The sequence below is a fragment of the Astatotilapia calliptera genome, chromosome 20 (genome assembly GCF_964374335.1).
Source record: "Astatotilapia calliptera chromosome 20, fAstCal68.1, whole genome shotgun sequence".
NCBI lineage: Eukaryota > Metazoa > Chordata > Actinopteri > Cichliformes > Cichlidae > Astatotilapia > Astatotilapia calliptera.
The window spans coordinates 17,394,966-17,410,289 of NC_137441.1; the positions used below are offsets into that span (position 1 = coordinate 17,394,966).

General features: G+C 40.3%; 1 protein-coding gene and 1 long non-coding RNA gene across 2 annotated transcripts; both read right to left on the bottom strand.

Moving 5' to 3' along the window:
- Positions 1-725: 725 nt before the first annotated feature.
- Positions 726-11,324, bottom strand: LOC113014010 (uncharacterized). Its single transcript, XM_026155305.2, has 4 exons — positions 10,723-11,324; positions 8,872-9,016; positions 4,307-4,485; positions 726-3,054 (listed from the first exon to the last, which is right to left on the bottom strand). The coding sequence occupies exons 1-4, from the start codon at positions 10,942-10,944 to the stop codon at positions 2,866-2,868; spliced, it is 735 nt and encodes a 244-aa protein (XP_026011090.2). The 5' UTR covers positions 10,945-11,324; the 3' UTR covers positions 726-2,865.
- Positions 11,325-14,030: 2,706 nt separating this feature from the next.
- On the bottom strand, positions 14,031-14,908 carry LOC145423020 (uncharacterized). The gene is made up of 3 exons (XR_013904150.1): positions 14,803-14,908; positions 14,606-14,717; positions 14,031-14,525 (listed from the first exon to the last, which is right to left on the bottom strand). It is a non-coding gene; the product is annotated as an uncharacterized LOC145423020 (long non-coding RNA).
- Between the last annotated feature and the right edge of the window lie 416 nt (positions 14,909-15,324).

The window sequence follows — 15,324 nt, forward strand, 5'->3', positions numbered from 1 at the left end:
AGTTCATCTGTTTAAACAACTCCTTATATGGGGGAGGGATTTCTTTTGTTGTGTCTTATAAGGGGGACACAATAAGAGGGTGTAAGTGTATAAAGAGGGATGGACAGACTTCCTCGATTTGGTTTCTGCATTCCCAGCGTTACTGGAGGCCAGGGTAATGCCATCAGAGTAAGAATCTGTTTAGACACCATGTTTCTAAAGTTTGTACGGCTAACTACAATAGCCTCAGTTTGAACTGAATTTACAAGCAGAAAGTTAGCGGCCATCCAGGTCTTTATGTCTTTAAGACATTCCTGCAGTTTAACTAATTGGTGTGTGTTATCTGGCTTCATGGATAGAGCTGGGTGTCATCTGCACAGCAGTAAAAATGTATGCTATGTCTTCTAATGATGCTGCCCAAGGGAAGCATGTATAATGTAAACAGAATTGGTCCTAGCACTGAACCCTGTGGAACTCCATAATTAAAGTTTGTATCATGTAAATGGGGAGTATTTAAATTTAAGCATATTACACACATGTGATGATAAAATATCTTTAAATAATGTTAAGTGTTTTATTCTTACAGTTTTATAGCATGCTTTTATTGTGACGTTTGTTTGACTTGTTTCCCGTGTCGTGCCAAGGTAGGTATCCTCGACAGCATGTGGTTCCCCTGTGTCAGGAGCACGCACTGGGCTCTCCAAATCACGACACTTCTTATAATGACTTATAATGACTCCTGAAACTTTGGATGTCTTAGCCCTTTATACAGTAAAGTTACAGGAGGATACAAATAATTAATGGGCAAAATGTCATCAGTTTGTTGAAATAATCCAGTCCAATAACGCATGAGAAGAATACATGTATCATTTTCTGTTTGTAACCCACAAACTGAATGGCAATGTGACAACACTCAAACCTCATAGTAGGGGCTGGATCAAGTGACTTTGACTACACTACTATTGGCCAAGCTACAACAGGTTTAGGCTGATGGGGACTGGGTTTTTTTTTTCACTTGTGGCTTTTCAAAGCCTGGTTCTCCCTGGTTCTCCCAGTATCGTGGTGTCTTTACTCTAAAGTTCCATGTTGGTGGGGATTAGAGATATTAAGAATTTGAATGGAATCATACTGAATAAAAGTGAAGCCCTGAAATGTGCACTATTACAAAAATCGTTCCTTGGTTGAGAAAAAATAACCTGTCAACACTCTGATGGTAGCAGGCATATCATTGTCTACAATGAAGAGAGGTTTAATGAATGCTGACAACAAGGTGCAAACCGCTGATTATACTCAGTTTGAGGAAAGCCAGAGTAGAAGAAAACATCTAAAAGAGCCTCTGGAGAGAGATGAAACCAAGGATAACTCATACCAAAATACTGGGGAGATGAGTATTGTCAAGGAAAGGAAATGGCTCCTAATCTGAAGGACAAACATCAACTATCATAAATGGTGGTGGGAGTATTACGGCATGTGTAGTTGAGGGTTCTGCACTCTTCCGGATACAGCAGGAGGCGCTCTTAAGAGTTCTAGCTCCTGACACTCCTGTGCAGATAGAACACCTGGTTATAACTTCAGCTTGGCCTCAAAGAAAGCACACTTTGTTTAATCACAAATCTATCAGTAAGACTTGCAGCTCTTTATTTATCCACCGAGGCCTGAGATGACCTTCAAGGCTTTTGGTGATAACTGTAGCTATGTCAAAGTAAAATGAGCCAGCAGCTTAAGATCACTCTGAAACTGGAGGTTGTGTCAAGTTCTGATTAGAATTATATGAACGTAAAATGTCGTGAGATTTGAAAATACTCTGTTGTCACACCTGAAATCACTTTTACAGCCAAACAATGTAAAACATAACAGAGCACCAAAGATGAATAAGGCTTAATATTTATTATAGTTACGTGCTCATTGTGAAATAAATAATGAATGCATTTAAAGACATTTACACAACATATGTTCATAAACAATAAACACACACAGTGGATAAAATTTGTCTTTTACCCAAACAAATATTAAAGCTAGTCAAGAGTGTCAAGTGCCATCGAAATAAGTGTGAACTACAAATGACTCCACAGAAGGTGGCGTATATAACAAAGTGTTCGGATTCTGATGATGAGTGCATAAAAAATCTTATAAGAACTATTAACTACGGTATAGTGGCTGACATGTTTCTTAACAGACACCACACCAAGAGACGAGCACAGACAGAAGAATAGTGAAGAATCGGGCAGCTGAAGATGTTTTCATGGGTTAGAGCAGATGTGGGAGAATTAGGTCTACTGTATGTAAAGAAGAAAAAGCATTTATGGTGCTCTAGGATGAGGTAACATCTCAAAATAGATATTAAAAAATCTAAGATTTTTGTGCATTTATGAGTAGATCACTTCTGTTTCTGTTATTTGTTTCTTGTAAATTTGTGTTTCTCTCCCCACAAATGTTATTTCCATTAGCTGCACAGATCACATTAACGTAAAGATATATGAAGGCCTATAATGATAAGTACATAAAGGAGTAACTTCTTCCTGAACATTACTTATTCATCAAATTACTGGTGGCCTGTCTGAGGTTAGAGCTAACTTTTGTTTTAATCTAAATCAACTTTTTTCTTTTTTTTAAATCGGTGTAACAAACAACCAAATATTCTCCATGAAGGGGCTAGGGGTTCACCAAACACTGTCCTTAACCATACATGGATTGCTGTGTTACTGGAAGTTTGCTGTCTGATTACATTTCTAAAGTTTCTGAGGTGACCTTTTATCTATGAACATATAAGAGGTCTGTGTCGCTGCACATACTCAAACACATACACTGTTTGATTGTTTTTATACCACAGGACTTCTGTGAGTATAAATATTAACTTCAAACTCCGGACTGTAAACCCATAATTCTTTAAAGTGCGCTCTTATTGGCTGCAGTCGGCTGACTTGTTGTTTCATATGCAGTCATCCTCCTGAGTGACCGTGAAACTTTGACTTTGTGCCGAAGCGAATGCCGCCAATTCCTTCTGTATGCTTCCGTCTTCGGACTGCTCGGAGGTCCCAGGTACTGTAAAAGTTTTTTCTGAAATACTTCTTGGAACTGCAAGACACAGATAAGAATAAAGAGTTCATTAAACAATGAGGAGCTTAAGGCCTCCAATACAGCTGTTAGTTTGTGTTATGTGGTCACTGTTGCTGATATTCTGTTGCTTCACACAAATTGTGCTGGATCACCACAGTACCAGAGAATTTCCCCGGCTTGGCAATACTATTGCAGAATTACAAATCCAGGAATATAAATATTCATCTCATAAGGCCAAAGCTCATAAAGCGCTATACAAATACAGGCCATTTACCATTTATAAGTCTTTAGTGGCTGTAGTGCCAACTGGTTGTTTTCCTCTTTCATGACAGTGAAACTTTCTGCTAAAGTGTATGCTGACTTTTTCTTTGTGGCTTTTGTGGTTTTGGATTCAATAAAATGAAACTTTTTTGTCTGTGGCCAGTTGAAACCATGTCTGGATTTACTTGTTAGGCATGTCTTTAACAGTGACAGGTGTGTTAGAGGAAAACAACACAATAAAACAAATACAACTCCCAATCCTGATTTTCTGGCTTAGTGTTGATATATTTATTAAATGGTAATATTGAGTCTGTCCAACATTCAGTAGGTATATGGACATATTCCTGCATTCTTATACAAAACACACTTATATGAAAAAGAAGGGAAGTGTTTTTCACAGCTCTGAAATAAACATATTTTTTTCACCATCTTTAGATATTTAATCAAAAATGGAAATAGTTGTGGATCACATGCTTGCAGTACTACCACAGATCACTGAGAGAAGACTCCACAGTTGGTTTACAAATGTTCTTTGGGATCTAATGTGACCTAATTTGGTAAAGGTCAGGAATGCCTGAGGACACACGCTTCACTGTATTTTATACAATGAGACAGTTAAGGGTAAGGCCCAGCTTTTTTCTCTTTGATCCAGTATAATCAATCCTCTGATAATGTCAAGGCCAAGTGTGAACTTAAACAGCACAGTGGTGCAGAGTCAGCACTATCACTTCACAGCAAGAAGGTCCTGGATCAAATGCACTGCAGATGTTCTGGCTTCCTCCCACAGTCTGAACACACATGGCGGTTAGGCTAAGTGGTCGTTCTAAACCGACTGTACGTGTGAAGGACACATGATAGGTTCCCTCTCTGTATCTGGCCTTTGGGTTGTATCCTCATGTTTAGCCATGAGATAAGCTCCCACCTTCTCCCTGTTCTTCTGAAGTGGATAAGGTGAAGACAATGGATGGATACAAGGTATATAAACTTATTTAAACAACAGAGATCTTACCAAATTTGGCTGTGTAGTGGCATGTACTGTTGTGGATGGAGAATATGTGGTCTGTTGGCTCCTTGGTTTAGCACAGTACATCTCAAGGTGATGAAGTTCACAACCTGATGACAGGCAACACAGATCCACTATCCCCTTCCCTCTGGACCGAGTGCCATAACCAGACCACAAGCCTTTACCTGCAGAAGAGAGACGTGTCACACACTACGTTCTTCTCTTTCCTTTAACTATCAATAGCTTTACAGTCAAACAAAATCTCCTTTACAGAGTACAGTGGTGCTTAAGATTTACTGTGTCCCCTTATGTGGCCATAACAACTTCCTCCTCTGCAGAAAATAAATGTGCTCGGACAGTTTAGTCATTGTTGAACTGTCGTGGCTGCGGCGCAGGAGGTAGAGCGTATCTGCTAATCGTTAGGTTGGTGGTTTGATCCCTGGCTGCTGCAGTCTGTGTGCCAAAGTATCCCTGGGCAAGATGCTGAACCCCGACTTGTTCCTGATGTGTTCATTTGGGTTTAAATGTCTGTGTGTGTGTTAAATGGATAAACACTTTTCTACATAAGAACGAGTCCATTTATTATTTTTATTTTAACATAATGCACTACCCAACTCTGAAAACACCTCAGGACACATTCTCAACAGGACAAAAGTCATGTTAATCATCTATACTGATATTAATGGGCGATCGTAGGGGCGTAAAGCGCTTTGGGGTCCTTGGGGACTAAGCCAAGTGCTATACAGATACAGGCCATGATGTGTTGGGAACAAAAAGATGCATTGAATTCAAAGACATCCCAAAAACCAAAGTGAAAAATATATGGCGGGCTAGTTCATTTAGCCGAAATTTCATTGTAGCAACTCAAATTGGTACTATCGGATTTAGGTCAGGTGCTTCATCCTCTAGCAACTATATGTATACTCTCACCACACGGGGAAGCTAGGTCCCACTGCACCAGCATAAGAGCTGACAGTCAAGAGTGTTGTTGCCTAAGCTGTAGAGGTCTGTGTGGCCCTCCCATGCTTTCCCAGACCATCACTGACCCACTACTAAACCAGTCATGTGGAACGATGATGCAGGCAGCATTCTCCACAGCTTCTCCAGACCCTTTCACATCTGTCACATGTGCACAGGGTGAACCTGCTCTCATCTGTGAAAAATACAATTCTGGTATTCTATGGCCAACCCCAGGGGTACCCAGCTGTGAGCACAGGGCCCACTAGAGGATGGTGGCTCTCAGGCCCATTAAATCCGTTTTGTCACTTACCAGTGGCCTGTTGGCCTGCTCTTTGTAGAGCTCTGACAGTGCTCTTTCTATTCCTGCTTGCACGAAGGAGCTGATACCAGTCCTGCAAATGGTTTAAAGACCATTCTGTACCCCTGTCCAGCTCTGCTAGAGTAAATTGTTAAATCTGTTGGTGCCAGGTATTACCTCACGCTACCAGTGGTGACATTGACCTAGCCAAAGGTATAACAATACCATTCCCTCTAAGCTTTTCACCAAGTTGACGGATCTAGGACTCAGCTCATCACTGTGTCAGTGGATCCTCAACTTCCTCACAGACAGACCCCAATCAGTGAGGGTAGGAAAACAAGTCTCCCCCTCCATCTCACTCAGCACTGGAGTGCCTCAGGGCTGTGTTTTAAGCCCCCTGCTGTACTCACTGTACACTTATGACTGTGTAGCCACATCCGACACCACCTCCATTGTCAAGTTTGCTGACGACACTGCTGTTGTGGGCCTGATCTCCGACAACATCGAGACGGCCTACCCGGAGGAGATTAGGAACCTGGAGACCTGGTGCCAGGAGAATAACCTCCTCCTAAACATCAGCAAGACTAAGGAGTTGATCGTGGACTTCACTACAAAGCAGGCGAGGAATTACAAACCCCTCATCATCAGTGGCACGCCAGTGGAGAGAGTGGACAGTTTCCGATACCTGGGTGTCCACATCACTCAGGACCTGTCATGGTCCTGTCACATCAACACCCTGGTTAAGAAAGCCCGTCAGCGTCTCTTCTTCCTCAGAAGACTTAGAGACTTCCATCTGCCACTGAAGGTGCTCAAGAACTTCTACTCCTGCACCATCGAGAGCGTCCTGACGTCAAACATCTGCACCTGGTTTGGGAACAGCACCAAGCAGGACAGACGAGATCTGCAAAGGGTGGTGCGCTCGGCAGAACGCATCATTCAATCAGAGCTCCCTGACCTGCTGTCCATCTACACCAAGCGGTGCAAGTCCAAAGCTAGGAAGATTATGATGGACCTCTCCCATCCCAACAATGGACTCTTCTCACTGTTGAGGTCTGGGAAGCGCTTCCGCTCCCTTAAGGCCAAAACAGAGAGAATGAGGAGGAGCTTCTTCCCCCAGGCTATTCGGGGCCTGAACCAGGTGTAGGACTGGACTCTCCCAAACACGTCACTATAAGACTGGACTCTCACACACGTCACCACACGCACCACCACACATTTCCTATAATCCTATAATTCCTATAATTTATAATCCTTATCTTTATAATCTCTTCTGCTATTTGCACATTCTTTACTGTAAATTCCTAAGTTAATTTGTAAATTTTTGTAGTAAATTGTAAATATTGTAAAACTTTTCTTCTGTCATTCAATGGTCGGGCATTGTACAGCTACAAGCATTTCACCCCCATGTCATACTGTGTATGGTTGTGTGTGTGTGACAAATAAAATTTGAATTTGAATTTGAATTTGAATTTGAATTTGAACAGTCAGAATAGATGAGGAGGAATAATGTCAGTGACCGGAAACCATTTGTGTTTGGGGACTTGTCTTATTGCTGCACCTTTGAGCACCTTTTGTTAATTTCATTAACACCAAAGCAGCTGAAACCAATAAAAAACCCTCTGCTACCTGACTGACCACATCAACATCCTAGAAGTTTAAATGACTTATGCTCTGATTAATTGCTTCCTGGTGTTTTACAGATGCCATTTAAGAAGTGCATTTAAAATCGTCAGGATTCATCCTCTGGAGCACAGACATGAAATCTACAGATTTTTTCATGTCAGTCTGTTTAGTAGCAGTGACACTGTTTAATGTGAATGATAATATTTTTAAACCATTATTATTTACAGCTTTTCATTTTTTTAAGCTCTAAATCAAAATCAATAAATATAAGCGAAGAACTGACCCAAATGACTCGACCTATTACACTGACTCTGTTTAAATGGTTTATAATGTTATGTCACTAAAAACAAAAACAAAAAATAAGTACATAAAAATGATAGTTTTACAACAAAACATATTCACAAACTAAAGATAAAACTGTTGTTTCATAAACAATAATAATCATACTTTTTCCACAAATTTAGCATATATATATATCTATCTATCTATCTATCTATATATATATATATATATATATATATATATAGATAGATAGATAGATAGATAGATAGATAGATAGATAGATAGATAGATAGATAGATAGATAGATAGATAGATAGATAGATAGATAGATATTAAATGTAGAAGTAGAATATTTTGTCCTTTGTACATTATCAGTGTACAATTAGGAACAGTTAAATCATAACATGCCTGAGCACTGCAGCGTTCGTCAGCATTAGCGTGTATGTGAATGGATTAATGATAAGCAGCACATTATCCTGAAAAGACAAAATAATAATTGATACTATTTATCTTCACACGGCTGATTTAAAACCTCTTTCAGTGTTTACTTCTAATGTTTCTTTTCTTCAAGAGCCCTTTGACTGTCTCTAGCTTGGTGAATATGGTAAACATTACTTTCAAGATGTAGTCATGTTTAGTACTGGCATTGTGAACATTTATCGCGCTGTTTTTGGCATAAACAAAACATGAAACATGCAAAAGTATTTAGCACAATCACGATATAGGCCAAAGAACACAGTGCTTCTGAAAGAGCATATCTGCAGCTGCTTCTGCTCCCTCTCTGTACCTTTTTATTGCTCTCAGATAACACTGTTTTAACAATAAGACTATCACACAGAAGCACAGTGTCCTGGTGAGTATGCTGCTATTTTGATGCACTGCCACCAGCCTGATAGCAGATGCAGAGGGTTGCCTTGGTTAGAAGAGAGCAAAGGTAACCAGGTGAAAAGTCCAGTGGGTAACTGCATTGGTACGAGTACTGTGCAGTGGAAGTAATTAAAGTTTAATCGCATTTAGTTTTAAATCCTGATTATAGGGAGAATAACAGTGTGTTTAGCTATTATCAAACCTTTAATACATATAATAAATCTGTAGTTATAGTGGCACCATTCAAAATATTGGTAATTTGTTGTTTAATTTAGTATCTCATCTTAGCAGCTTTCAAAACATGAATGAACAAACAGGTGAAAAAACTTCAAAAAAGGAAACTAAGCACATTGGCGCACTTGTGTCCGTGCATCGTTACAGATTTACACCTGGAGCTTTTAGTTAAAAAAAAAAAGTTAAGCTGCTACTCCTCAGCTTGACTAATGACTAAAGTAAGTTGAATAATGTGGGCCCATCCTGCTGCTTGATGCATCAAACTCACAGTACATAAAGCCACAGCTTGTACTTGAGGCAGACTCACGTAAATAGATTCCACGGTCCCCACAGACAAACATGAGGTCACTGAGCAGGTCAGAGCCACATCGGACTTTAGCTGTCTCTGCGCACAGTGGCCAGCTTACCAGACAAATGCTGGAGTAAAACATGCAGATCTGCACACACAGCACCTGAAGACAAGAAGAAAACCACAATACGAGAAAGGTGTTAAGGAAATGCTGCCATTTTTATACATATTCCTCTGTTTTTGACACTCCAAATGTTAAAAAAGTAAATGAAACTGACTGACATGAAGGCGAGGCCTGTTCCATCAATAGTTTCTGACAAATTAAGCAGATAAAAGATCTGGAATTGATTCTGAATGTTGCCTTTGAATAACCATCCAGCACAAGTTTCAATATTAGGTCCAAAGAAATCTCAATGCAAATAAAGGAAGACATCGTTAGACTGAAAGTATAATGATGGATATTCAACAATCTGTTGACATTGCATGAGTGACTTTTGAACCTCATCAAGCAAAAACGCACTGTGCAGCTTAGTAACACCAAAATGCCCCAAAAAACCACAGAAGACATCATAAGCAGGTGACTGCAGAACGACTTCACACTGGTCAAGGCAAGAACTCAAACTCAAGACAAACCATCACCCAAGTCTGTAAACAAGACATGGTTTCATGAATTTAAATACAGCCTGCATAGCACAAACATCTTTCTAAATTAAATATTGGCAACAAAGAGGGACAGCACACAATCGTAGTGGAGGCATCTTTGTGCCACTGGCATGGATGGCTGCTGGCTTTTCAGTTAATGAAGAGGCAAACAGACCCACACACAAGCAGCAACTGATGGCAGCTGCAGTAAAGGTCCAGCAGTTCGTCTCAAAGGAAAAATGCCTCTGCTGAAGCAGTCATTGACTGCAAATGATTTTAATTCAAGTATTAAGAACTATCATTATAGTCTAAATGATGTTAGTTTGCCCTGTTACTTTTGACTCTCTGGAAATGGGCAGTATGTATGAAAATGCATTAATGGGTTAAACCTGTTGAATTAAAGCAGCAGTACTTCAGCCACATCTTGATTATTTCATTTTAAATCCACTGTGGCAGTGTACACAGGCAAAACTACAAAAAATGTACAATTGTCCAAATACTTACAGCTGTACATTTATTTATGATCTTTTACAACAGAATGATGTATTAATGGTATTTTTGTGGTACAATAAAGTGATATCCTTAAATATTTTATTAATAGTGAAACATTTGGGCTGTTTTAGGCCATAGTTGAACTGAAACAACAAACATCCTTCCAATCACACTACCCAAACTGTCAGTTTGAATCTGGCCACTGGATTAATTTAACTAAACAAAGACAACAAAACAAATAAGTGGGAACACTATGATATCTGATATAATCACAATGTCAGCGTAGACATTCTGTACAGTACAGATAGATAACCTTCAGTAACCAACACATAGCTTCTGATATTGTTGAGAGTAGACTGCAGAATTAAATGACAGGTTATACTATTGTCTCTATTGTTAAGGGAGCGTTAGGAAATATGACCAGTGGCCTTGGAAAGATAGCTCCCCATTTACTTTTACTTCTCACTTATTTTACTACTTAAATTATGTAATGCACACAGTTTTTTTTAACTAAGACTCAGGAAATTAATAACTAGCTAATAACGGATGCCTGGAATGTAGTGCTTCTGCAGACTTCAACATTTAGTTTAGAAAGATCAACTTTTTTTCTTTGTAAAAATAAAAAAATAAATAAAAACAAAAGAAAATAATGACAAGCAACAATGTTTAAAACACCACCTACATACAGTATGTTTCTTTTCTGTCCCACCTAAAAGAAGTGAGGCGAAGCCCTACCTGGAGTGTCTGTGGTCTGGCACGGAGACAGCACAAGGAGCACATCCTTTCTGTGTAGACTGGCTTTGGGAGACCTGCGGTCTTATAAAAGGCAGCAGGAGGGGAGGACTGCGTCAGGGCGGTTGCCTCCCTCCTATCCTCACAGAACCATTTCTGCTTGAAAATGTAGCAGATGACTTGGTTCTGTTGTCCTGAGAGGACGTCTGTTAGAATGACAAACATGATGAAACATGCTCAGGGTGAAATCAACTGCAACACACCAAGGAGTGGAAACTGAGCTGTAAACATAACTCTCTTTCTGTTCATGCCATTTTTGTACAGTAAAATATGTGCATACATATTTTGTATTTTCTAAGTTTGATTCCCCTTATTGAGATCAAAGAATTCATTCGGCAGTGATATTATACTGCATTCCATTTATATTATAAATAAAAATATAACCTATTCCTGTTGGTTTTCTCGTTTAGGCCCCCTAGCCTCTGTACCAGTGCCGGTTCTTGGCATATACAGTGTCCCAGATCAGGGGCCGCATCCTTGAAGGCCGATTACATCACAGCGAGGCAACGAAGGCTGTCCCAGTTTGAAGGTTCCTCCAAATGTGGCCTCCTTTTCCCAGGTGTGAAGGACAGGTTGGATGAATCCTTCGTGGTCCACCCTATCCCAGGATTCATAGCGCAGCCGTGGTGGTGGAGATTTTTATTTTTTTTCAAAAAAATGAATTACCCATCATGGAGCGAGGAGTAAATGTTTAGGTTCTAATAGTGATGTTTCCCAACGTTTCCCTTCTGTCGACTGTGTGGATGTGCTGCTTAATAGCGACATCTGCTGGATGTAAAATTATTGCAAGCATCCTGAACATCGCTCATTTATCCTGACTGATGAGCGGTCCTGTTTATATAAGTGCTAACTGAATGAACGAGAGGTGTATATTAATTTGATTATAACAAATTCATATGACTGATTAATACAGTGTGTCAAATGCAGACTTCAAAAATAGGTTTTGCAAAGACGTATAAATGAAACACGTGAAATCAAAGTGAAAGTGTTTGGGAAATATAAGCGCTCGTGACAGTGGGAGTGCTGGTGTGTGTGAAGGGTGGAGATCATTGTGTGCTGGGTGATAACCTCACAAACAGCTCCGATGCAAAGGAGTTCCCGACAAACACAATTTGAGCCCTGATCGCTGTACAAACAACGACTGCATCCACGTCAGTGTGTATGACACGGCAGCTGTATGGGTCACATAATTTGTCTTATAGCGACGCGCGTCCCTGTTTGTGGTTGATTTCTGAGCCATCACTAAGAACATTAAACCATTTGGCTTCATGCCAGCAAAATTGGTGACATTAGTGATATAGAACCGTCAGTTTTTAGTCAGAGTATTTACATACACTTAAAAAGTGGGAGGCACATTTGCAATCTGTTGTAATTCCTACACCGTTCACCTGATTTGGATGTAAATACCCTCAAATAAAAGTTGACAGTCTGCAGTTAAAGCACGTCTTGTTTGTTTCATTTGCAATCCATTGTGGTGGTGTATAGAGCCAAAAATGTTAGAATTGTGTCGATGTCCCAATATTTATGGACCTGACTGTACCTCGTCAGGCCAGGGCTCTGCAGTCTATTTACACCTACAGGCCAGTGGACACTCTTTCAATAATGAGGATGTACACATCCTGGACAGGGAGGAACGCTGGTTTGAGCGCGAAAAGGAAAAACAATCTCTGAATGGAGGAGGGGGTCTAAGGGTACATCTGTCACCATCTTACAATGCTGTGATTGCAGCCATTCCACAACTCTCTGTGAATGGTACTCATGGCCATTGTTCAGTTGGCTTTGATCAATTTCCATATTAATGATCATGAAACTGACCTCACAGTCCACTGTTAATCAGTGTTGTTAGTTTCAGTCAGTGTGCAGATGTCCTGTTTATATGGTTGGAAACCTGGGCCCTGTTTCAGGAAGCCGGTTTGGAAAACTCAGAGTGAAAAACGACACTCACGGTTGAGTAACCCCGAACTGTCCAACTCGGAATATTCCGTTCCAGAAAGGCTGATAACAATTAGTTCAATCAAGGCGGAGTTGCTTTAACCCCAAGTGAAGCGCGCGGACGAGGATACATAAAGCCCTGATAAGCGGAGCACAGATTAAGCGAGTCACCATGGAGACGGAGGGAAAGAAGGCGCGGTCAATGTATTTCACAGCGCTTGAGGCCGAAATTCTGATGGCAGCATATGCCGATAACATGCAAATTCCGCGGAAAAAAGTAACACAGCCACAGCTGCAAAAGAAAGTGAGCATGCATGGCAAAACATAGCCGACAGAGTGTTAATATAAACATTGATCTAGGGATTTCCACCCATTTAACACGTTATTTTATCATATGTTATTTTATTTGTTATTTTATACATTTTATTTTGTGATGTGATGTGAGCGCAGGTGCAACCCAACAGGCCCCAAACGTTCCTGGCAGCAAGTAAAAATGAAATATAAAAATATAGTCCAAACAGGTAAGGTGTAATTGTATTATGAGCCATAGTGCTTGGTCTGTTTGTCCGATGTAAATCAATTGCAGTTAGAGGCTACATTAATTTTCTTTCTGTAAGCACTTATTGAAATTATCTGAGCACATTACAAGTACATATTTGCTTACTCTGTATGCTCAAATGTGACCCGTTATAACCAACAGAAAAAAAGCGGAGGCCCGAAAAACAGGTGGGGGTCCTCCACCACCACCACTCACAGAGGCTGAGCAGTTGGCCCTCAGCCAAAACAGTGGGCGCCCTGTGGCCGAAGGCATCTCTGCGGGGACATCCTCTGAGTCAATAACCCCGCAAGACACAAGTGCCTACATAGGGGGTAAATTCAAAATAATACATGATGTGCATACATCCTTTCTTCACAGTCACCTTTGCAGTGCTACTCATTCATTTGATAAACTCTTTACCATAATGGATTATTTTGTAGTGAAGTTATTTTCCGACTGATTTTGCCTTCCCTCAGTCTTGGTTGTCTTTGAGAGCATAATGACAATGAAGTGTAAGGTGCTTGGTATGTTTGTTAATTGCCATTTGGTCCCTTGTAAGTTATAAGTGACCTGTATAAACCTCATATTCTATCAGTTGATGGTGATGGTGTACTGCATCTGGTGCAGCCTCCTGTTGAGCCAGACTAACATGCAGTTGTGAGTAATACTCCACAGATTAGATGAGTTTACAGTAGAACAGCAATGTTGTTTATTTCTTTACTACAGGAAAATAATGAAGAAACATTGACAGCTGTTACAGAGGAGGAAGCAACAGAGACACTTTATGAGGTTTACATCTTTTAATACTTTGTGTACAGGAAACACAGGTGACCAATAAAGCCAGTTGAACAAAAAATCTGTTTATTCTTCTTTCAACATGTTGAGGTGATGGGTCAAAAGAAATGATTGTGACATATGGTGTCTCTGACTGCTCTTCCATCTTGTATGTCCGTGGGAGGGTCAGGATGTTCATGGTTTGGATCACTGCTGATGTTTGGTTCAGAAGGACAGTGTTCTCCTCTAATTGTGGCAATGTTGTGAAGAATCACACATGCCACAATAATGTCACATGCCCTTTCTGGGGTGACCCTGAGTCTTTGCAGGCACTGGAACCGGGCCTTAAGCATTCCGATAGTCATTTCAATTCTGGCTCTTGTCCTGCAATTAGCCAGATTATATCGCTGCTGTGGGCCCGGTTCAGGGTCAGGGTAAGGGGTAAGCAAATAGGGTAAACATGGATACCCCCTATCACCAAGCAAGTAGCCAGTGAACTCTCCTAAGACAGAAGGATACACTTCAGTTCAAATGTCCCTGAAGCAATTGGTCTTTATATATTTTAAAGTATTTTCAACTCACCATGTCCAAATTTTGTGCTCAGTGTACATTCACGGAATATTTGTGAGTCATGGACAGAGCCTGGCCACTTGGCTTCCACATTTGTGATAATGTTGGCAGCATCACATATGATCTTCACAGTGCAGAGAACACAAATTAGCATCCATTACTATAATGAAATAATTTGTTAGTTTGAAATGCTACAGGGAACTATGTACCTGTACATTAATGCTGTGGAAAGACTTCCTGTTCACATAGTCTCCTTCATTTACTGAAGGAGCAATAATTGGAATGTGAGTACCATCTGTACAGCCAATCACGCCTGGGAACCGTGAAAATAAATGTAAAATTTAAGTAGTAGTTCAAATATCAGCACATCATGAATTAAGTTTCATTCATCCTGCTACCTGCAATTTTGTGGCATCCCTCTTTGATAAATCTTGTGGGTCTATGACCGGGGAACACCACAAATGAGTACAGGAGACGTTTCAGTGCAACTGTAACATTCCTGACTGCCCGACAGACGGTAGCCTTGGAAACGTGCTCAGCGTCACCAATATTATACAGAAAGCTCCCGTTTGCAAAAAACCGAAGTGCAATACAAATAATATGTACAGAACTGAGAGCATGTCCGCGATGTGTCACATGCGTAATATATGGCCTGAGGATGTTATCCAAATAACTTATTGATTGTGCTGAGAAACGGTAACGTTCGCACAGGAAATCATCAGGTAATGATA